Source organism: Miscanthus floridulus, chromosome 3 (genome assembly GCF_019320115.1).
Source record: "Miscanthus floridulus cultivar M001 chromosome 3, ASM1932011v1, whole genome shotgun sequence".
Lineage (NCBI taxonomy): Eukaryota > Viridiplantae > Streptophyta > Magnoliopsida > Poales > Poaceae > Miscanthus > Miscanthus floridulus.
Window position 1 is genome coordinate 9,592,337 of NC_089582.1, and position 24,597 is coordinate 9,616,933.

Sequence of the window (24,597 nt, forward strand, 5' to 3'; positions counted from 1 at the left end):
ACTGTGAAAATGTTGAATTCTGTTATGCTTACTTGAACTCTACGCAGTTTCAAAGAACTTTGCTAAAGCAATATTGTTAGTACCAAATCTGAAATATTTTGCTTGTTAGTACTAGCTGCTACTTACAGCTTTAGCAATCTGTTCATTTCAGTCTTGTTCTTCTTTATTTAGTTTTTTTTAGAATTTCTATGTGTATGGATAAGTATCCTTGAAACATTTATTGAAGAGTCTCTATTTTTTCAGCGCTTGTTATTTCAGTACTTCATAATTGTATGATATGTCATTTTCAAGCAATGGTGATGTATTGTTAATGTTCAGTTTCAGTGCTTGTGATTTGCTATTTTATTTTGAGCAAATTGTACAACATTGCGGTCTGACAGAGATGATGCAATATTTGTAGTTCCCAGTGAAACACATTGATTTAATATTTTCATCTTTGATCGTTTGAGTTTAGATGGACAGGCGCATGCGGAGCTCTTCATGTCCCCCCTATTATTCAATCGTCAGCTCCTCGTGTTGAAAGGGAACCTATTTTAGTGCCTTTGAAAGACGACGATGTCTGTGCTATTTGCTTGGGTGTCTTAGATATCAGAAAAGAGGACGATGACGAAGCTGCTTTAGAGGCTGCCATGGAGACACTGAGGGTGCTGCCTTGTATGCATGTCTTCCACAAGATATGCATTTTTGAGTGGCTTGGTAGCGATAAGTCGTGCCCTCTGTGCCGATATAGGTATCCTAGTGTAAACGATGGTGATGATGTTGAGTTGTAGTTTGGTTAGTTGATATTATAAGTATTGGTTTTTTTATGAATACCAGCTATTGCTGGCTTGTAATCATTATATTGAACTATGATATATAATATATTTGGCTCTAGTTATTCCAGTGATCTTGGAGTTTCAGGTTATTTTTTCAGGAAGGCTCTCAGTTATTTTTTTTATTTATTCTGTAAGCGTCCAATTACTTTTCGAGCTAGTTTTTTTGCTTCTTCTTTTATTGGCTGCAGCTAGCAATGAGGTCATTAACCAATTTTTTTTTGTTATGTTATGTAGCCATGGATGATGATTTATTTATTTCTGATGCTGATTCTGGATATGGTGAGAGTGAGGATGACTTTGCTATGAAGTCTGAAGAAGAAAACAACTCGGATTCTATGAATGTTGGCGAGGTACTAAGTTCACTTGATTTTGTTTTGTTTGTGCACTTGTGTATTATAATAATATGATATATGTTGTTGCCTTTTTTAGGATCGAAATCCCACAGATGATGATATTGATACTGCTGAGATGCTGAAGACTTTCAAGCATGTGCAGGAAGCTTTATCTGGAGTATGTTCTGAAATTTGTGTGGTGAAGATTCATGTATTTAAATTGTAGCGCAGTTGTCATCCTAGGCACTTCGTGTGCTGTTCTGTTTCCTGTTTTTTTTGTACTATACTTCTGTGGGTTGTTTCCCCTCTTAATGAAACACATGCATAGCACATTCTTTAAAAAATGTGCTTTATATCAGCAAAAGTTAGCTCATTCTAACGCATAGTGAAGGTTGTTTTAAAGTACTCTTTTCGAAAGTGTGCACACATGCCACATGATCCCGCACAGCAAATATCAGAAATATTTAGATTAACAAGTATTTTTTCTTACAGTTTTCTAAGTTTGTTGGCAACAAAGGGAAATCAAGACGGTCTGGCGTCCGGGTGCGTTCTGGAAAGGTAAATTCAGTACCTAACTAATCTTCTTTTTTGTTTGTCACCATGTTTACTGAATTCAGTAGCTTAACTAGAATTTTTATATTATTTTTTTGCATCGGTTTTCAGATTAACAGAACTGTCAGAGGCAGGGGTAAAGGGAAATCAAGTGCTGCTGCAAGTACATCAGAGAGAGCATCCTCTAGGTTCAATAGTAAGTATTTTGGAGAGATAATTGTGAAATTGGATGAGCGTAAGAAGAAGATTATTCGGGATCAGGGTTTCGGTACCTTGCTGGAGTATGATGGTTGTTCTGCACCTAGAGGCTTTGTGCAGTGGATAGCAGATCAAGTTGATTTGAATTGTTGTGACATAGTTGTTGGAGGGAAAGTGATCCCATTTTCTGCAGAGGCAGTTCATCTTTTCTTAGGCCTTCCAATAGGTGGTGAAGACATTAGGGAAAATCATAATGACTCTGCAAAGACCAAGTTTCTTTCTGAAATCGATGAGGCTTCTCTGCCCCTGATCAAGACCTTTGGTGAGAAGTTGTTAGGTGACACTTTGTCTGATGATGATGTGTTTCGCTACTTTATGGTTGTTGCTTTGTCCACTTTTCTGTGTGCAAACTCTAGTACTCTTCCCAGCCCGCAGTACCTTGGTGCTTTGATTGATGTATCTAAGGTGAAAGAATGGGATTGGTCCAAGTTTGTGTTTGATTGGCTGTTTGCTTCGATTTCAAACTACAGAAAGAAGAATAGAAGCACTATTGGTGGCTGCAGATACTTTCTTGCTGTAAGTGTTTCTGTATTCTGTTGTTTGTCTTGGATATGTACCCTATTTTAGTGATGTCTTTGAAATCTTTTGTAGGCTTATTATCTTGATTTTGTCAACTTTGGAAAACGTAATGAGCTCCCCCAAATCTGCCAAGGATCCTCTGTTGGAAGGGCTCGATGATTAACAAATATGCTTCTTATGATCGTGTGTCTGGTGAGAAGTATGGAAAGCGCCCGGTAAGTGTTGTCTGTTATATCACCGCCAAACTATGTGATGATTTCATTGTTTTTGAGTTCTCTTGTTGTATTACATGACACATACATCTCTTGTTGTTTTTGAGATCACTGGCTGACTTGAATACATTTTGTGTAGGTGAAATCCATTGAGGACACTTGCTATGCAGAAGCATACCTACCCGCAGATGCTCGTGATTCCTTTAGGAATACTCTGGATAAACATTGTGATTTCATCCGTACAGAGGTAGGTGCTTTGTCCAGTATGTTTATGAGTATTCTTCTATTTTGAAAAATACATGATTCATATGGTACTATTAACTTGACATTACAGGACAAAGATGTTATGTGTGAGCTTTTCGAAAACCACTTGACAAACCTTGGCTATAGGAGTCCCGGCACACTTGTTGCCAAAATGTTCAAGTACATGCATGAGCGTTATTGTCATGCCGCCGACCCACCTGAGAATTCTGCTGCCGGAATCCCTTCTCCAGCCAATGTTAGTCACAAAGATGATGATGCAATGGCTCATGAATTTGAAGCCCCAATGCCAGCTGCTTCAACTCATACCATTGTGGAAGATGTTTTGGATACCACATTGCCTGCTGCTGGTGTATTTAATGTGGAAGTTGTTGATCCCACAATGGCTGCTGCTACTAAAAATAATGATGAAGAAGTTTCTGTGACTGAAAAAGTTGATTCAGATAGTGCATATAATGTTTTTGGTAGTGACAATTGTGGTGCTTCTCAGGCAACTGTAATTATTTCTTCCAATAACTCATCAGATCGAGGTACATAAAGTGTTTTTTGTAGCATTTTTTCAGCATTGAGTTAACTTTGTATCTCTTGTTCATACTCTTATGAATATTTTTGAGGTGCAGATTCAGGTAGAAGGAAGAGGAAGAGGAAAAACTATGCATCACAAACTTCCACTCCTGATAGTGTAGCTTCTAGGACTCGATATGGACTATCTCAATGTCTTGGAAAATCCCCTCTCAGTTGCAGAAAAGATGATAATGTTGAGGTCAATGTTCCTACATCTTATTCATTTTCCTTTTGTTTCATATTTTCTAAATTGATGGATCATGTGCATTCAAAATTTTCCTTTTGTTTTGAATTTCTTGTATGCCCGACATGCTTTTTACTGTAAATGGACATTTGACAACACCAGTGCCCCATTGGATTATATGTATTTATTTGGTTTAAAAAATAGAACAAGTGCTAATCCAATGTACTACTTACAGCCATAACTAAACAAGTAGCTTAGAGTTATACTTGTCAACATGTCACTACTGCTGTGCATGAAACTATCTGAATCCTGTTGCATTGCTTTAGTATTTCTGTTGTCAGAAACTCTCTGAATATAGTTATACAGCTGCTATGTCTGAAACTCTCAATTTTTCAATCCTTTACAAGTTTGCTATTTTCTGTTGTTGCATTGCTGTAGTATTTCATGTGTTTAATACCATGAAGGGTTCTTGCTACTGCATACTTTAGCAAAGTTGTAGCTGCACCAGTCTGTTTGATTGTATTTGTAGATCAGCAATCTGGTTTCTTGCTTGATTTCTTCCAGCGGTACACATGCAAGGTGCCTTTTTGGCTGATTTTTTTGCTTCAGCAAGTCATTGTTGCTTCTCATGTAAAGAGTTAAATTTTCACTTATATTCAAGCGATTGGCTGGAAGGAATATCTGCAGATTGAAAAACATATTATTATTAGCAGTAAATAATATGTATTTGTGAAATTTAGGCAAGTGTACTGGATCATGCTGGAATTGGAGGTAGAAAGGATAATGCTATACTTGTTGAAGAAGCCCAAATATTAGCTTCTAAAGCTACAACCAAACGTCAGAAGCTTGAACTAAAAGTGAGTTTCTGTGTTTCGCTGTTTTTTGTTTCTGTGTGTGCACCTCACAAATTTTTATTTTCAGCTCTATTTGCGAACACCATAAGGCTGTGTTTTGTCTTTTGTGTTCTATTGTGGATTAGTTGTTTCTGTTAGTAAGTTACTAGCTTGGAGTGGATTATCTAGCTTTGCTTCACAGTTCTCATTGCTAACTAGGAGGCATGCAACATCTTTGTATTGGCTACATCTGTGGTGAATTTGTATGAAGCATGATGACATTGCCAATTTTTTATTTCTCCAATCAGTCGCTGTCCCTGAGTATTTACTTGTTATGAACTTATGGTGTTCGAAAGTGTCATTAATTGCCTTGGATCTTTTACCAAAAGCCCTAACCCATGGATAATTTAAATCGTGGAATTAAGTTAAGCGTTGGGATGGCAGTGAAGAATGATAGATTATGTTGTGTGTATGTAATGAACATGTTTGGGCCCAAAGGACTGTGCTTCTAGGCTGTATTACAGTAGATGTACAGTCACAGCTGCAGTAGGGCATCAACGAACTGAACAAAGGCATCAGCCTGGGTTACACAGTAGCAGATTCTTATCTTAGTTTGTGTGTATCTGTATTGCCTCTATGCAGCAGTGTTCGATTTTATTTCAGTTTAGTATGGAAAGCACTAGGTTTAGTTTAGATCACATTGGTTTACTGGATTATTGCTTTGGATCTTTTTTGTGTGTATTTGCGTCTGGTTTAGTTCAGATCACATCCAGTTTAGTTCAGTTCAATTTTATTTCAGTTGAAGTATTTTTTGTTTTTTGTTGGAGCTGACTAAATTGTCATTGTTCAGGTAGGTGAAAGAACTAGTGGAGCTGCTAGACCCTCGACCGATACGATTGAGAACACTCCAGGTTTGTCTTGCTCATGAAAAAATGTTTAACAAAATCTATGATACAAACAAGACACATGTTTGAGCATGGTCTCTTTAGCAGTAAATTGCACTTTTGAAATTCTTAACGGTTAGCACTTTTTAGATTGCACTTTTATTAGCAGTAAATTGCACAATTGAAATAAAGCAATTATGGTATTTGACATGTGCAATATCCGTTGTTGTCACCTGTAATTTTCAATTTTCTTTACCATTTTCTTTTTTATTAACCAGGGAAAGCAGCTGTTGAGAAACCTTGTATAAAGAATAAGGCTCCTTACTTTAATAGTCCTAGCATTCCATCTTTTAGAATGTTTGAATCTGAGGATGATTTGGGAAATTATGTTGAAGACCCTAAACTGTGGCGTCCTGTTGGTCCATTATCAGGTGCTAGTACAGCTTGTCCTATTGATCGAGTGATATCAGGGATTCGACGTGCTGTATCCAATAACATGCATGAAAAAGTCAATAACATGCATGAAAAAGTCCTTGGTACTCTTCTAGTGCAAAGTTGGCTGTTCATCGTCCTAGGAGGACAGTGATCCCAAGCAAATACAAGTTGAGCCCTTATATGATGCCTCATTCGAAGATAACAGTCTCCAGACTTGAAACTGACATATATGAGGTTGTTTTGAAGATGACAGAAGCTAAACATTCCAAGTAAGTTTTCAATGTTTACAACATCCTTACCGTTTTCACCACTCTTGAGTACACTTGAATCAAGTAATTATGAATTGTTTTCATTTGTCTCAGTCTTGCAGTAATCGATTATGGGCAAGTGGTTGTGAAATTAAGTGCACTTGCAAGTTCTCTTAAGCCTCAAGGAAAGGTCCATTACTTTGTAGTTAATGCTTTGTGCAGATTGTTATTCCATAGGAAACACCCTAAGACTTCTTACAAGCATTATTTCTTCTCTAAAGTTGGTGTAAGTGTCATTTGTTTCTCTTTTTTTTTCTCAATTACATGTGATAACTATATCAAATAAAATAATATTGACCAATCTGTTTTTGTAGGACTATTTTATTGGAAATCACGGCCCTAATGATAGCAAGGAGAAGGAGCTATATGATAATGCAGTGAAATGCTTTAAGGGTGCTGGTCGTGCAAGGTCATTAGCATACAGCCAATATGTGAGTAACAGATTCTTTTGATTTTTTTTAAGCTTTACCACATATGTTGTGTGCGTTGCAGTTGTGCTAATAATCCCTTCTTTTTCATTTTGTGTTATTTTGTTAGCTTTATTTTCCAATTCTCTTCCATGATCGGTGGTATGTGGTTGTTGTGTATATCACTCGAAGATTGATTGTAATCTTGGATTCTTGTACTCTACATTTTGGAGTAGACTCACTTTTCCATAAAGCTGTCCGTGATGAATTTGTAAGTAGCAGCAGCACATGGATTCACTTCATTTTGTTTGAATGGCACGTGAAATTTTGTTAAAATAAGAAAAATTATATATCTGCACTCTAATTATTTCCTCTACCTGCTTTTAGATACCAAACTTGACCACAGTCTGGAGTGAAGTTGTTCAAATTGACTTTGGGTTCCATGGATATGAAGTTATCTATGCAGATGTACCTCAGCAGACTGAGAAGTAGGTAGTGTACAGTCTTTTTATAAATTTTTTTAGATCATATCATTTTGTGTGGTGCTTATAATATTCTGTCTTGTCTTTCTCATATCTTGTTTCAGCTTTTGCAATGATAGTGGTATCTTTGCGATGAAGAATCTAGAGCTTTGGGAGCTAAATGTCTATTTGATGGACAAGTTTTCTGAAGCTGATATTGGGCATCTTCGTATCAAGTACGTCAATGACATGATTTTCAATGAATACAATAGTTCTGAAGATGGTCGATCTAAAGTGATGAAATATGATGCTGAGGTAGTACTGGTTGCAATGTCACTTTGTGTATTGTTCCATCATGTACTCAATTGATTTTTGTTTCTAATATTTTTTTCTCAGGTCTACGAACAGTACTATAAGAGAGCATGACCTGCGTGTTGTGTTTGGATCTTGTGTTTAGGTTCCTGTCATGTAGTGTGTAGGTTCATGCTATGGGTGCATGGTACTTTGTAAAGAAGTAGCTATGTTGATGAGAATAGTTGGTGCTGAAATGGTTGTAAATATTAATCTACAGTCAAGAGGCTAAACTAAAGTGGATGATAATATTTGGTTGGATGGTTTGTTTGGATGCTTGATGTTAACTATTTTTTGAACCATTATTCTAAGTTTATGTCCTTCTTTGTTTGTTTGTCATTTTTGTTCACTATGTGTCAGTGTAGTAACCTTTGATAGCGAAGACAAGGACAAGCTTGAGATTTGTGGGTCCCTCTTGTTCTTCTAAAGATGATGTCTGATCTGGTTAGTGTGTGCTTTTTCTGTTATTGTGTGCTCCAAATTGTCTCTTGTGACTTGTTTGTGCTAACACATCTTGAAATCTGTTAATTGTGATTTGTGTCAATACACACCGCCATGCTCTGTCCCAGAGTGCTACTCATGGACAGGGGCAATGCCACTGTCCCTGCTATGGAGATGACCAAGTGGTTCGACACCAACTAGTAAGTCCTTTGCCTGCTACTAATGGTAATTTCAGTTTCAGATTTTGTATTGAATATTTTTCTGACAAACTTTGTTCTACTTTTACAGCCATTTTATTGTCCCTGAATTGGGCCCTAACACCAAGTTCTCCTACACTTTTCACAAGGCTGTTAACGAATACAAGGTGGCTAAGGCGGTACGATACACTCATTATATTTCTGTTATCTCAGTTTAATGTGCTAATCTATTCTCCTAATGTTAATTTCCTACTTGTGTACTTGATTGTCTGATGGTTGCTAATACATTCGTATTTCTTTTGACATCATAATTACCCGATAAAGTCATTTGATAGTTTAGCATGCTGGCTTCAGCTAATTGAACCTCAAACTAGTAGCTGATGGTTTTGGATAGCTGTGCTGTCTTGTGGCTGTTGTAGTAGAATATCATGAACTCACATCTTTTAACTGTATTATACTATACAAGAAAGCTGTGTTTAGTATCCATTTCTTGATTGCACATTTATAAGTAGTAAATTGTAATAAGCTATAATGGAAATTGCAAGTATCGGGAACCGCAATTGTAATTCTGAGCGTATGCAATATGCTGGCGTTGAACTATTTGCCTCCTCATTTTGTCTTTTTTCTGCTAGCTGATCTATGTATTCTGCAAGTGTATCTGAATAAGTGAAGGCTAAGTAAATCTGGAAAGTTTTCATGAAAATTCCATCTGCTTCTTTGGTTTGCCAATTTTTTTTATTTATCAGAATACAAGTGGAATCACTCACCTTGTGGTTAGACTAATTCGCTAGTTACTCTATTGGTTGCATGCAGGACAATGTACTTGCTCCCATCTGAAAAAGGACCGAGTTGAAGAGATAGAGGTGATAGGCATTTTGGTTGTTGAACGCAAGCTCACAACCATCAGCTAGTGCCGCTGCAAAATTATTTGAAACCATCCAAATATTGATCTTGGTCAGTCGATATACTTCTTTTGTTTGCCCATATTTTTGTCCTTGTCCTTTCATAGAAAAAAATTGTTTATTGTGATTTGTGCTAGCACACACCGCATTTTTGTCTTTGTCCTTCCATAGAAAAAAATTGTTTTTGTGATTTGTGTAACACATTTCAAATATTTGTCTTTGTTTTTCTGTAGTAAAAATTATATTGTGTTAATTGTGATTGTGCCAGCACACACCTAGGACCTTCCTTGTTCTAAAATGCTAGCACACACTGCTGCTGCGTTCGGAGCTAGCGCGGCGGTTTTCGGGCAGGGGCAGGTATGGATGAGGTCGGATTTGCGTTGGATTTGCTGCTTTGCTTGCTGTCTTGCTGTCGATCTGTCTTTTGTGGATTGATGTCGCCGTGGATTTGTCTTTGCTTGCTGCCAGCGACGGCGTGTCTGTGGCTAGCATGGCTTGCAGCCGCGTTGGGAGACAGGCTGTGGTTTTCTTTAGGTGTGTCGGTAGATGGTAGGAAGTCTCACTATAGGTTTCTGTCTGTGCAGGATCTAGTTGTTCCTATTAAGTTCAGTAGCAGCAGTAAGCAATTAACTTATAACATTTCTTGGTTTTCAGATAGCAGCAGCAGGAACTCATGAAGCCTTCGCTGTTTGGGCTGGGCAATTGTGTTTATTTTGTGGAATGCATGCAGCAGCAAGGTAAGCAACCTAGTCATCCTTAAGGTATATCATCACTGAGAATTGAAGATGGATTGTTAACAGGTTTATCATTGTCTAGGTCACCAAGCTTTGTGATTTGGGGGTACAAATCAAAGAAAAGTTCAGGTTATGTCCCATTCTCAAGTATAAACATTATCCTACTGAAGCTTCAATTTTCTTTTCTGGTAACGTATGGTCCCTAATCTCACATATTTTCCAGGTTTATGGACTCAAGTGGTCTTATAACAATCGTCAGCTTGCATCAGGTGGCAATGATAACAGAGTAAGATGTCAGCAATCCTTGTTTATCTCTCTTGTCACCATTACAAAAATTGCAATCATTTTCTGAAGGCCTGTCAGCCTGTGATAATTGTCATGGAATTTTGAAGGCGTAAACGTTAAAACTGTGTTTTTTTAACTTAAAGCTGGGAATGGTGAAGACATTTTTACACAAAATGGCAGCTGGAACTTCAACAATAAGGTCAGTATTTGTTAGTCTGCAGTCAGTTAGTTTGCCCTGAAATGAGAAATGTCTTGCATTCATAACCCCACACTAAAGAAACTCTGTTCTGAAATAAGAAATGTCCTGGCAGACATGTTTGGTGCCTGCAGGAGGAACATACTACTGAATTTTTCAAGTGCTCTGTTACTATTATTACCTGCCACTGACGAAAACAAGACAAATATAAAATTCGGTTACACAATTGCAATCACCGATAATATAAATTACAGATATTGGGCACTGCAATTGTAGTTCTTAGCATATGTAATTTTAGATCTAGGCATAATTTAATTTAAGGTTTGTAACATCCTGCTCATTACATAAATTACATAAATATGTTGGCTACTTAAATTTTGCTTCTATCTGCTGATCATCGTGAATTGCTGCATGTCTTTGATCACCGTGTCCTTAGTGTGGTGTGGCTTCGGGATCAGTGCTACCATTTGATGTTTCCTTCCTCTTCTTTCTTTTTGGCTTGACCGGGGAGCCTACAAAACATTATTAGTTCACATAAATAAGAATTTTTGCATTTGGATTCAAATTCTATTTGTATGTCCTTAAATTTTATACCTGCACTGTCTGTGTCATTTGTTTTCTTCTTTTTCTTCTTTTCTGCTGCCACCAGTTTCTTCTTTATTTCTTCTATATGTGTCTTCATTCTGACAGGTTTAGGTGGCCTTCCCTTTCTCTGAATTCTTTCTGGATCATCTATTTCAGTCTGTGGATCTCCAGCTTGTGCTGCTATAGTTTGTCCTTCTTCATTTCCTTGCTGGTTATTTTGTGCTTCACCTGTTTGCTGAGCACATAGCATTCTATCTAAATTGATTTCCATCTTGTTGAATTCTGCCATAAGGTATTCCATGGCTTTTTCATTTTTTGATCCTTTTGAATTCAGTATTGTTGATCTCCTGGATAATATGTTAAATCTCAACAATGAGCTTGTTTCAACTGTTTCTTCTTCTTGTCTTTCAACATGTACCTTCATATCCTTTTTTCTCCACCTGTCTAAGAAGTATTTGTCTGGAATTGTGCTGATTTCCTTTTCAATGACTATTTTCAGGATATGAGAGCAGAATATGCCATCTTTGCTGAATTTTGCACATATGCAGGTAAATTCTTCTTCTCCTTGTGTTAGTTCAGTGTTTACTGTATATCTCCTGAACCTATGAACCTCCTGAATCTGGTTACTTTTTTGCCACACCTCAAATGTTTTTCCATCTTCAGTTTCCCTGTAGTTCAGCCTTGATGTTGCCTTCAGTTGTAGCTGAAACTTTTTGAATATGTTTCTGTTGTATAGCTGTTGTGCCTGCTGCTCTATTCTGTAGCCGAATATAAATTCCTTTGGCCTTTTCTGCTTACTATAGCTGTCCTCTAGCCTTTCTGCTCGATTTATGGTATCAACAATCCGATTGTACTCTTTCAGAAAGCTGATGATACTATAGGTTGGCCCTACATTGTCTTTGAACCTCGCATTTGTTGCCTCACTCCTGGATGTGGTCTGTACGAAAGGGAAAAAGTCATTTTTGTAGTAGACCGGGATAAACCTTTTCCTCATTTCCCACATCTTGGAAAAGTAGTTATTCCCTTGAAGGTTTCTTTCCTCAATCATTCTCTTCCAAAGTCGCTCAAATTCTTCCACCGTTAGACTATTGTTCACTATATCTTCGAAGTCTTCATATAGTCCTTCGTTTGCTGCAAAGACCTTGACATTCTTATTGTAGCATTTGGTCTTTATGTGGAACAAGCAATTTCTGTGCTTTGTGTTTATGAAGACTTGCTCTATTGCTGATTTCATCGCCATGTCTTGGTCTGTGATGATTGTTTGAGGGTGTTTTCCTCCCATTGCTTCAAGGAAAGTTTGAAATACCCACTTAAAAGTGTCCACTGTCTCATCATGCAGGAAAGCACATCCGAAAAGGCAACTTTGCCCATGTCCGGTGATTCCAACAAATGGTGCAAAAGGTAAGTTGTATCGGTTGGTCATATATGTCGTGTCAAAACTTACACATTCTCCATAATCTGCATAATATTTCATAGAAGAACAATCTGTCCAGAACAAGTTTCTCACTCTCTTGTCCTCATCTAAATCAAACTTGTAAAAGAAAGACGGATCCTCAGTTTGTTTCTTTCTGAAATAATCCAGTACTTGTGTCATATCTGATCCTTTAACTTCTCTGTTCAGCCTTGTCCTGTAGTTGCTGATATCTTTCTTTTTCATCGGTATAGCTGTAAGCCCCCCTCTAAGATACGATAGAATAGAAACCATCTTCCTAGTCGGGATATTGTTATCGTTCAGAGTCTTGATAAGTCCTTTTTCCATTTCTGTCATATACTTGTGACCAGAAAATAGCTGATCCCTGTCTCCAGGGCATAGCTCATGATTATGCTCCAAATCAAGAGTTTTAACCTTCCATACAACTCCTTCTTCTTTCACCATCATAACACAAGGACAATCTGACTTCTGCTGAACATTTGTTTTCCTTCTTCTTACCGGTTTGTTTCCAACATCCTTGTCTACTTCAACTTCTTCTTGCTCCAAACACTTTGGTTCCTTTTCTTTTCCTTGACGAGTGCATCTCATTGTCACTTTGACTACCTCATTATTTCTCTTCTTACTTTGAGTTCTTGTTGTATGTGTTATGGCAACTTGAAATCCAGCTAGGAACGCATAGAAGTTGAAGAAATGGTGAGCATCATCCCTACTTTTAAATTCCATCGATAGCTGTGGGGTGTACTTGCTGTTGATTGGTGCATTGTTGCCTTTAGATGCTGCAACCTGCTCATTTTTGATGAATTCTTCAATCTCTTCCTCCGTCAGTTCCTGGCTGCCATTTACATGTTCATTATCATCTGTTACTGTTGATGTAATATCTGAACTTGTTGGTTCTACTGCTATGATCCTCAAGTCATTTTCTCCCATTGTTGGTTGGTCATCTTGATTTTCATGCTGCACCTGTAAATATATTAGCAGCAGTCTCAGTTTCTGAGTAATGCGATTTATAATACAAATATTTTTTTTCAGTGTGGACAGAAATAGTTGAAGAGATCATTTTTATGTACCTCATCAATGTCCATGTTATTGAATACATCAGTTTGCCAATGGTATTGTTGAATTTCAGATCTATCATCATCAGCTATGCTTGTTGTTGCTCCATCATCATCAGCGACGATTGCCATTTCTCCATCCTGTTTTTGCAAAGATAAGTTTTACTTTGATGCCAGTACATATTTGTATTGCTTATAAATGTAATCAAATTGGCTCAGCTGTCTGTATGTACCTCATATGACAGCCTTGACTCTGATATTGACCAGTCAGTTTGTGGTCCAAAGATTCCATCTAGATCTTCAAGTCTCATATTCTGTTTTATTTGTTTGATAATGAGAATGGTTACCATTTATAATATAACACAACTAGTCTGACAAGCATATATAATATAGTTTTACCTCATTCCTGTCATTTCCAAGTATCATCTTTGTTAATGATCCTTGCATCTCTTCATGTTGCTGCGCAGTTTATAATGAAGCATTGAAATTAAAGTACTGTTATGCTGAAATTACATGCATATATGTGTGTAATTTACATATGTCTGAATTGTAATTTTTGTGTACTGGTATTATAAAATTTTACCTGCGTATTCCAGTCAGTCTGATTATCTTCCTGAGAGTTCCTGATCTGTTCCATCATAAGTTCAGTGTAGCCTCCCTGCATTGAAATATATTATAGTCGAAAAACAACCTTCTTATGTTGGCATTTTTTGATTCTGAGCAATGATTTTGCTCACCTTTTTGTATCTGTAGGTATTTGAAAGGTCACTGGAACAATTTGTGCCTGCAAATATTTGGTAAGGAGCTGACTGCACTTCCTTAATTGCTTCTTGTGACTTCACTGATGTTGGATAATCATCACATCTACTTGTTGTGACATACATATTATTCTGCTTCATAAAAAAAGCAAGCAGGTGAGTACTTACATATCTTTTCATTGCATCATTGAATTGTGTTTCTTACCTCAAGTAGTTGATCAAACTCAACTGGTGCTTGTATTAGTTGCATAAGGGAAGCAATTGAAACCTGCAAGAAAATGAAGAAGCCATTAGTTCTCATTTATTTATTGTTTGTGTCAACTGTTTTGAATTAGGAGTAATTTTACATCATTGCTGCTTTCTTCTTGGCGAATCATATCCTCGTAATTGTGAATCTGATATTGTGCCTCTGACATTTCCTGCAGCCTTGTTCTTCTTTCTAGATTCATGTTCTGTTAAAACATCCAGAAATAGAAAGCATAGTTTGTAGTGTTATTCATGCTACCATCATTGGCTTGCATATTTGTTTTTGAACACAATAAATGTATAGCACTAAAGGAATTACTAACTAAACTTGCAGAAGCTTTTGAACTTGATCCTACGATGCATAAAGCCTACTACCGGAAATGGTTAGTGGCACTCTTCTTTTTTCAATAAAAGTTATACATGAACACTCCCATAATTCCCTCTGCTACATTTTTGTCTATGTACTAAGTTATTTCTTGTTTACAGTGCTGCATGCATTAAGCTTGAATAAATAAATGTATTTGTCTATTCACTAAGAGGTAATCACTGTCCATTCTATGTTGATGTTGCTTTTCATACTTGTTTTCTGTTACTAAGGTGTAAGTCAACCTATAGCTAGCACCTTGCCTTCAAGACAAGGGTCAGATACAGAATATAAATTTATTTATGATTTGTAGCTGCTGAGTCTCAATCAAAAGGTCAAGAGTGGAAAATTTAAATAACTTTAGAGAAACAAAACAAAAACACATATAAGCTTCACTTTACCTTTCTTCAAAAATGCTTGTTTAATCAGTATAATTACATTAGCAGCAAATACCAGTTGCAGTATTTGAAATATGCAATTTGTTTTTAGGTATTCTGTATTTTTGTTTCCTGAGTTCCTTAATTTATGAATCTGTATTTCTGATTCCTGAATTTGGTTGCAGCAAATACTAGCAATCTTGGATTACATATTTACGAGGAAGTCGGTGTGCTTACCTTGGCTGTTGAGGTTAGTGGTTCCTCTTGAATGTGTTGGTTGGTTGCCCTTTTCCTCTGGTCTGCTTGCCCCCACGCAGAGGAGATCTTCATCTTTGATCTGCCGGTTGTTTTCTCTTTTCCCCTGCTCTGATCTGATCTCATCTCCACGCAGAGCAGTGCTTTGCTTGCCCCCACGAAGAGATCTGATCTCCACGGAGGGCAGAGGCTTCCCCCTGTTTGCCCCCACGAAGAGATCTGATCTCCACGAAGAGGCTTCCCCACGAAGAGATCTGAACTCATCTCTGTCTTCTTAGTTATTGGGCTCTGGGCTGAACTAGGCCTCTCTGTCTTCTTAGTTAGTGGGCCTCTCTGGCATGTCTTTATTGGGCTGAACAACAGTTGTGGGCCTTGTTTGCCTGATGGAATTTGTGTGTTGCATTCTCTTAAAACACATGTTTTTTTTTCCAGTGTTTCAATTCGTGTGTTTCTTAGGCATCTAACAACCATGTGCTAACTAGTCCAAAAACACATGGTTTTTCTTATGTTGAAATCTGTGTGTTTTACATACAGCCAACAACCATGTGTTGGCTTATGTTAAAACACACGTGTGTACAGTAGACAGACTCTTCTAAAGAAGTATTGGCTCCAACAATTTATAATTATCCACTTCTAAATATAGAAGATAATTTTACATCAGGAATCCTATACTATTTCTAAATTATCACAACCACTTTTATATATTCTTTCTCTCTTGTACATTTGCATCAGGAATCCTTACCTACTCTTTATTCTTTTTTCACACCCTTCCACCTTTAGATTGGGAGACTCGTACGCGCGTCGCGGATCTTTGCACGCTTTGGGTGATTTTTTTTCCAAGTGCCAAAAGATTGAGATATGGTATTGGGAACTCTTGGAGATGGGTGTTTTCTATTCTTACCAAAAATCCTAGATTAGGAGGATTTATTAGGAACTCTTGAAGATGCTCACCGCAAAGGCGGCCCTAAAAGAGGCACGTCTCTGGAATATTCAAGGTGGTTACTGAATAGATGCATCTCTGATATCCGCTCATCAGAGACATGTATGGTTCCTTTGTGGCCTGAGCAAACTATACAGAGACGTGTGGTGGATATATGTGTCCCTAATCCTACATTTGTGTTCTCTCTAAAAAAAATCCTATATTTGTAATGTTTCTCTTTTTAGAGTCAGTGATGTATATGCCTTCTTTGCGTGTTTCCACCCTAGGGTGTGGGACAAGTTATTTGGGGTTGCAGAAATCCAAATGGATTAGAGCACATAAGAAACCCCCACTCCAAGACTGAACCCGGCCTAACACCCAAACCCACTTCGGGGCAGAGCAAGAAACACTGGAGAAGAAGATAATCCTGGCCATCTCTTGTTCACAACAAAATATGAGTGGAGCTCCCCAAACACTTATTTTTCCAAATTAAATTTCATAAAATTTTGAAAAACCCCCTATTTTTAAGTCCTTGAAAATTATGTATCCCTTGGTGACCTAATAAAAAAATTTAATTGCAGTCCATATTGGTTACTAGTAGAAATGTGTTATTTTTAGCACTAAAAGATTTTATTTTGTAAGTGCTTCGTGATGCATGGTAATTGCAAATTAAAGTAGTACAAGTGGCACGAGAATGAGGTACTCCCTCTATTGCAAATTATAATTCGTTTTAGTTTTATTATATATCTAGACACCTAATATATCTAGGTGTATAATAAAACCTATGTACTTAGAAAAAAAGGAAAAAGTCTACTTAACCCCCCACCTTTCATACTTGGTCTACTTCACCCCCTAACTATGAAACCGTCTGTTTTACCCCCTGAACTTTCTAAAACCGTCTATTTTACCCCCTGGGCGGTTTTCAGCGCGGTTTTGCTACAGTAACAGCGGTTCTGCTACCGCAACGGTGGGTTGCTACAGTGCCGGTGGTTTTGAATTTTTCTTTCTTTTATTTTCGGTGAATTTTTGAAAAATCATAGTAAATCATAGAAAAATCATAAAATGAAAAATCTAATTTTATTGGACTCCACATGAGTAAATCTACACAGTGAATATATAATATGGTATGTTTTAGTACAAATTTTTTTTGTAGCTTTAGATTAATTGGAAAATCCAATTTTGTCTGTAATTAATTAGAATTTATCTATAACTAAGTTATACATAGTCCAATGAGTACGAAATTTTTACTATAGTTCAAGCATGCAATAATTAGCGTACCATAAAAATTTCACCACAATTGGACCATAGAAGCTGCAGCTATGAATTATGCCAATTAATTACAGACAAAATTAGATTTTCCAATTAATCTAAGGCTACAGTAAAATTTTTGTACTAAAGCATACCGTATTATATATTCACTATATAGATCTACTCATGTGGAGTCCAACAAAATTAGATTTTTTATTTTATGATTTTTCTATGATTTACTGTGATTTTTCAAAGATTCACCGAAAATAAAAAAATTCAAACCCGCTGTTACTGTAGCAAACCGCTGTCAAAACCGCCCGGGGGGTAAAATAGACGGTTTTAGAAAGTTCATGGGGTAAAACAGACGATTTTATAGTTGGGGGGTGAAGTAGACCAAGTATGAAAGGTGGGGGATTAAGTAGACTTTTTTCTTAGAAAAAAATCAAAGCGACGACTTACAATTTAAAGCGGAATGTGTACCAAATTTGGTACCTAAGTTCCAAATTCCGGCTGTACTTGGTGCCTTTTCAAGGATAATGAAAAAAAAAATCGAGCTACACTTAGACATATCAGCATAATGCAAGTTGATCGGAGAAGGAAAAGACAAGATGTAGATCAATGTTTTAGACGCAAAACGAAGAAGAAAATTAAACAAAATACGCACCGCAGCAGTCGCTTCTTGCGACCCCCTTTGTTAACTTCTTATTTGGCGCCTCAGATCCGCTGAGCTGCTAGCTATATATGGTGGTGTGTCGGTCAGAGCCATATCTGCATATATATACATATATATATATGCAAATGCAATGCACGATGGGCTTGGTTGGTGGTGCTGGTGTGTGTGTCTATATATCCCTCCATTGTTGGTGTGGTGTGGCAGGAAATGGAAAGGAATAATACGTTACGTGAGTGCATTGCATTGCAATTCGCATGCAGATAACTAGCTTGTTATCGACACTCCCTATACTTCTAGCTTGCATGGAATTAGTCGTTTTCTTCCTCTGCAAGAGACGGATCGGAGAAAGGTCTGTCGTCTGGCACTAATAACGTGCATCAACATGTGATCACACGGACACGGTGCTAACTACCCAGCCGGAATCTCCGGTGCTGTAGCTAGTTGCTAGCCTTATATATCTGCATACATGCGCGCGCGCGCGCGCGCGCACACACACACACACACACACACACACACACACATCTCCTCCATCCATCGTACGTAGCCTCGTAGGTAAGTGTGGTCAGGAAATAATGACAATGGAATCATACGTTACGTGTGAGTGCATTCACCACCTTGTTGCATGCTTTATTGCAATTTTTCATATCATATCGGTGATGCTAACTAGCTTGTTGTCGACACGTATTCCTCCTACTCCTAGCTTTCGATGGAATAAAGCTGTTTCTGCCTCCGGATAAGGGCCGGCACGTACTAAAGTGCATCAACAAGCTTCTTTCGCTACTAATTTGTCCTTCACACATCACAATTATGTACGTAACAGATCGACAAGACAAAAGAAGAAGCTGAATATATAGAAACTAGCTGGCTACTCAGGGGAAGACAGCAGGCATCAAGTTCGATCCATCACATGATCTACTCTATCCGTGCATGCATACACATCAAAGTGGCGACCACGCACACCATGCATACGCGAGCATGCATGCATATCCTTGAACTGTTGCGCAAGCTAAGCAGCTAGCATATTTCATTGTGGCTGTGTACTGTCCATCGGTGGAAATACCCCCAGGACTATCTATGACATGAATTGAGATATATCTCTTTAGCTGTAGATTTCGAAAAACCTAAGAATGAACCATGCACCACGCCTCCAATCCGCACTCGTGTCTTGGTAAAACTTTTGCAGAACCCACAATCACTGTCGGGTGTGCATGACCCAACAGTAATGTTTGTTTCATTCACTACTGGGTAATAAGCCTAGAATAGTCCGGATAAAGATTGGGCATCCTATTAACTCAACGGTGAAATCCCCTGTCACTATCGTGTTAAACCATGAACTGGCAATGATAGTAGGGATAGCTGCGTCGCGTGAATCCACAACCCAGCGGTAGCACGACAGCAATGTTCTGGTGCCGCTGGATCCACCTACCACCGGTTACTCTGTTCTTCACTGTCCAATCCAGTTACCATCATTGCTTCTGGATATAAACCATGTGTTTGGACATTCATATAACACAGAGAGAGATAGATATGACAATGCGGACCCATTCCCTGATTACCCATGGGGAATTCCTTCGTTGGAGATCAGGGATGGGGCTAACTTGCACCCCCCCCCCCCCCCCCCCCCCCCCCCCCCCCCCCATGCAAATGGAAAAAAGTCCCTCTCCATTGGGTCTGGTGGGATCGGGGATGATCCCCCTGTCCATGAGGGTAAGGCCGACTAGGATGGGGTGGACTAAGCTTGCTAACAAAGAGGCCCAAGCCGGATAGAGTGTATCGACTGCTTGGAAGACAAGATATAGACTAAATAAGCTTAAATGCCAAGTAAAGCATGATGATCCACTCAAATCCATTAGATTCCTTGTAATAAACTAGGAAACTGTAGATATAGATTGATTGGTATTCCTCCGGTAAACTCTACCCCTTGACTATATAAGGGGAGGTAAGGCACATCCCATTCGCCATCTAGGCAACCCATAGCTTAGAACCCTCGACAAACTCATCAGCGCCCCTATAAACCCAAGTGCACTTTGCAAGAGAAGCATTCTCTACTAGACATAATTTATCGCGTTCCTAAACCATGTGCTACACCTCTAATTCCCTACGCACAAAACATTGATCTACTTGTTGGACGAAAAATCCTATGACAGCTCTAAACCCTCTATTACTGTCAGTTTTGGACTTCGATGGTAAAAATCAGCACTGATAATCAACTCTATCACCACTGGTTGTCGGCCTCGCACCACCAGACCCGCATCGCCGAGCACCATGCCCCCAAGCCACCGGCACCACGTCGTCCGGCCCGTGCCATTAAGATCAAGAGAAGAAGGGGAGAGCACCAATGAGAGAGAATATGTGTCACAGAGGTGAGCAACGGATTTGAGAGCTGTCGGACTTAACCGGTTTGAGGGGCAGACCTTAGGCTGGGATTAGCTAGATTTCATTTTATTTTTTATTCCAGAAACTACATAACTATCGGTTTGTGTTAGAATTCGGCAGTGGTACTAACATTATTATATTGTTGCTTGATTGAGAAATCTGACGGTGATATTCTTTTCCCTTTATAACTAGGAGTATCACTGGTGGTTTTAAAACAACCTGTAATAATGTAGCTGGCAGTATATTATCTGGTCTTTGTAGTAGTAGGGCAAATATTGTTTATGGTGGAACAAGTACTTTTGGCCACAATAAACACTGATAAAGGCATCGATTTGAGAGAAGGACATGAGAGTGAACAGAAGGAAGATGGTGCAAGCTATAAACTGCATAAGAGCTGAACAACATATACTCCGTATACTCGATCGCCGTCCAATAGTGCGAGACCTTCCTAGTTTAGCATAATACTATAATAGGATGCATATAAAAACAAGAAAACTTTTATTATGGTCCTAGCTGATGGGTGACTCTAGCGACAGACAGGCAAACAGCGAAATAATCAGTGGTGGTAATAGTCAACGCTTGGTACATGAGGTATTCACAAAACACACACACACACACACACACTCTTGGTAAAAATGAGCAACGATGGGAAGAGAAGGGAAGGGAATGACGAACATGCATAGACGATGAGCGAGCTGCTTCCTACTACTGGTCTTTGACGATGAGCTTGGCCTTGGCGTCTCCCTCCTGGATCTGGTACATGTCGCCGAGCCCCATGTGCGCCATGAGGAACCAGACGAGCGTGATGAGCTCGCCGCCGCGGCTGAGCTGCCGGACGTGCATGTTGCCCCGGCACTTGCCCGCCGCGTACGTCAGCATCTCCCCCCACACCCCCGTGACAACCTCCCACATGAGCCTGTCGTCCAGCTTCCTGAGCTCCTTGGCCAGAATGACCGCGTCGAACAGCACCGACTTGCTCCGGTCGCCCTTCACCACTGATGGCTTCTCCGACGTGTTCACGCTCAGCAGCATCTTGCGCGCGTCGTCGTGGTCATCGATCCACGCCTCCATGGATCCGAAGAACCGGCGCGCCTCCTCGCACGTGTCCCGGTAGCGGAGCAGGCCGATGCCCGCCGTCGCCGCCAGCATCTCCGGCTGCTTGATGAGCAGGTACAGCATGTACTCCGACAGGGTCTCGCCGATGGGTCTCAGCCGATCTTCGTCCGCCGTCGGTGCCGTTCCCTTGTCCTGGAGGCCGCACAGGTCGGTGGCGATGTGCCACAGCAGCAGGGATTCGTCGAAGTCACTCTGCTCCACGCTGTCCAGGATCAGCCTGAACTTCTCCGTAGCGACCTCGGCCTTGATCTTGTCGATGTCGTCCATGCTAAGGCGCTTCGCCTCGTCCTTCTCCTCGAGGGACTTCTTGATTTTATCCATGGCAAGGTGCATCACCTCGTCGTTATTCTCGATGGCCTTCTTGATCTCCGTGGCATGGCGCTGGATGACACGGTTGCCACGACAGTTGCACATCTCCATGATGTCCCCCTTTCCTTTCGCTTTCAGCATCTCGGCCGCTGGCTTGAGGCCTTTGAAGATGAAATCTAGGAGAGGAGGGGAGTCCTGCTTGTCGCCGCCGTCGTCCTGCTGCTTCTTGCCGCGTAGTGGCACGCGGTGGATGAAGAAGAAGTCGTCCACGATCTCCTCGACGTGCATCTTCTCGACGATCTTGTGGAGCCACCGCCGTCCACCTTTGTTACTGTAATTGCCCGGCTTGCCGAGGCAGTATTCGATGAGGTTCAGCTGCGATGTCTTCCCCGACCAGCGCCGCGCCCGCCACCGCTTGATGACCTCCCTCAGCCGCGCCAGCCACCTGAGCCACCTGGACGACTCCAGGTACACCTGGGCGCGGTTGGAGAAGAAAATCATGAGCAGCGCCGCCACGTCGAGCGCCAGCCCACCCAGCAGCAGCGCGTACGTGATGCCGACGTCGACGGGCAGGATCTGGTGCCCAGGCTTGTCGAGGAAGAAGAAGATGACGAGCGCGGAAACGAGACAGCAGGAGCAGATGCCGCGGAGCACCCAGCCGTGCGTGCTGTAGGCGACGGGCGCCTTGGTGTACACTATGTCGTAGATGAAGTTGAGCTCCACCTCGATCACCTTGAACGCCTCGCCCCCCTTCATGTCATCGCGCTCCAGGAAGAAGGCCTGGCTCAGCCGCCGCTCCTTGAAGCTCAGGATCACGTTGACGAAGAGCCGCCGGAAGATGAGGAAGAACTCGTACGCGCGAGCCTCCACGCTTTTGTTCTTGTCCTGCACCAGCCGCATCGTCTCTTGCTTCTCCATCTCCTTGTGTGCCTCCTCGGCCTCACCATTGGCTATGGCGATCTCGACGACCAGGCCGGCCTTCTCCTTGGCGTCGAACTCCGTCATGAGCTTCGCGTAGTTTGGCCCCGGGTCCGGGTCGTCGAGGATCTTGTTGCGGAAGCCGTCGACGCTGCCGGAGTAGAGGGAGTAGGTGCGCTCCGCGTACTTGATGATGCCGACGATGAACATGAGCACGGTGGCGGGGATCATGGGGTTGCCGTGAAGGGAGCAGAAGAAGATGACGCAGGCGGAGAAGAGCTCGAAGAGGAGGCCAATGAGGTGGCGGAGCCACAGCTCGTTATCCTCCAGCGAGTAGGCGGTGATGGTGTCCGGCCCGCCCAGGTGGAGCAGCAGGAACGGCGTCCAGAACGCGAAGATGATGGGGCTACTGCTTCCGCTACTAGCGTTGTTGTTGTTGCCAGCGATGCCGCCACCGCCGCCGCGCTTGAGGCCAAAGCTGGACGAGGAGTTGCCGCCGCCACCGCCGATGTTGCCCATGTTGTTGAGGAGGAGGCCGAGGGCGAGGTCGGCGACCCAGTCGGCGAGGAGGTAGCAGGACCAGACGGTGAAGCGGGGTATCGGAGACGAGGAGCGCTTGCGCATGGGACCCACGAAGATGAGGAACACCTGGAGGAGCAGGCTCACCTGCACCGCTGCACGGATCTCCCAGTCGCTGTCCTGCTGCGGCACCGGAGGGTTGAAACCCATCGTCGCTGCCGCCGGCCGCCGCTACCAGCTGGACATGCATGCATGCATATTCATCAACATTTGGTCAATGCGGCAAGTGTGTTTCTACTTTACTCATTCACTCCTATATCTCAGATGTCTTGTTATTGTTCAGTTAACATGCAGTTTTGTCAATGTTTAACGATAGAAAAAACTATAAATTCTTTGTGAATTATTTTTTTAACTATGAATTTATTTTTTGCTATATAATATTCTACTTCGTTGACTGAGATTCTGTCACGCCAAGAACGACTCAGTTGACTGAGATTTTGTCATGTCAAAGAACGATGCAATTTTTTAATACCACTGGTTAATAGTTTGTCTTGAAACAAATTAAATGCATGATAAAGAATAAAAATAAAGAGCAAGTTGAGTGTAGGTCAGCTGATTAGATTACTTATGGTGAAAACTATCCATTCGAGTTTAAATCCGTACATTTATATAGATGAGTGTGTGTGCATGTATATGAATGTCTTTGTTATATTTTCTTATAAGAAAATATCAAGGACCTTGTTTATATACTCAACTCAATTGTGTGTTTGCACACACTTTATACCTAGAAGAACACACGCAAAAGGTTATGATGATGAACAATTCATTAGCGTTTTATTATATAAACGAAAAATCCTTGGTTTCCACGAGACATGAACAAATGTACTCGAAACAACACTTGTTTTAATTTGTCAATGGAGAGTAAATAAAATAAGGAAACACGCACATGCATGTGAGCTAGCTAGAGAAGTGGCGCACCGTACCTGTCAGTTTCTTTCCTGCCGGCTGCCGGTGAATTTGGCGCCTCCTCTCCAAATAAATTGATGTGTACTAAGCTAGCTAGGAAACTGAAACTCCAACACATGCATATGCATGTGTATGCCTGCTAGTATGAGCATGCAATGCAATGTGACGGCCATTCCGGCCTCTATATGCTTGCCTGCTGGTGTTGCAGTGTATGGTGTGCGTGTGTACTACTGCTGGTTTGTGAGTGCTGTGTGCCCTGTTCGTTGGGCTTGTTTGGTTTATAAGTCATACTTTTTCAGGCAATGAACATTACTTTTCTCTCACACCAAATCAGCCAACAGTACTTTCAGTCA

At 40.6% G+C, this 24,597-nt stretch overlaps 2 protein-coding genes across 2 annotated transcripts; both read right to left on the reverse strand.

The window, feature by feature from the left end:
• Positions 1 to 10,563: 10,563 nt before the first annotated feature.
• LOC136543113 (protein FAR1-RELATED SEQUENCE 4-like) lies at positions 10,564 to 15,784 on the reverse strand. Its single transcript, XM_066535664.1, has 10 exons — positions 15,183 to 15,784; positions 14,306 to 14,410; positions 14,164 to 14,226; positions 13,938 to 14,090; positions 13,784 to 13,858; positions 13,600 to 13,659; positions 13,434 to 13,514; positions 13,216 to 13,341; positions 10,726 to 13,108; positions 10,564 to 10,643 (listed from the first exon to the last, which is right to left on the reverse strand). The coding sequence occupies exons 1-10, from the start codon at positions 15,669 to 15,671 to the stop codon at positions 10,564 to 10,566; spliced, it is 3,615 nt and encodes a 1,204-aa protein (XP_066391761.1). The 5' UTR covers positions 15,672 to 15,784.
• A 5,209-nt stretch (positions 15,785 to 20,993) lies between these two features.
• Positions 20,994 to 24,355, reverse strand: LOC136544933 (uncharacterized). Its single transcript, XM_066536990.1, has 2 exons — positions 24,262 to 24,355; positions 20,994 to 23,516 (listed from the first exon to the last, which is right to left on the reverse strand). Exon 2 carries the CDS (start codon positions 23,486 to 23,488, stop codon positions 21,122 to 21,124), a length of 2,367 nt encoding a protein of 788 aa, XP_066393087.1. The 5' UTR covers positions 23,489 to 23,516; positions 24,262 to 24,355; the 3' UTR covers positions 20,994 to 21,121.
• Between the last annotated feature and the right edge of the window lie 242 nt (positions 24,356 to 24,597).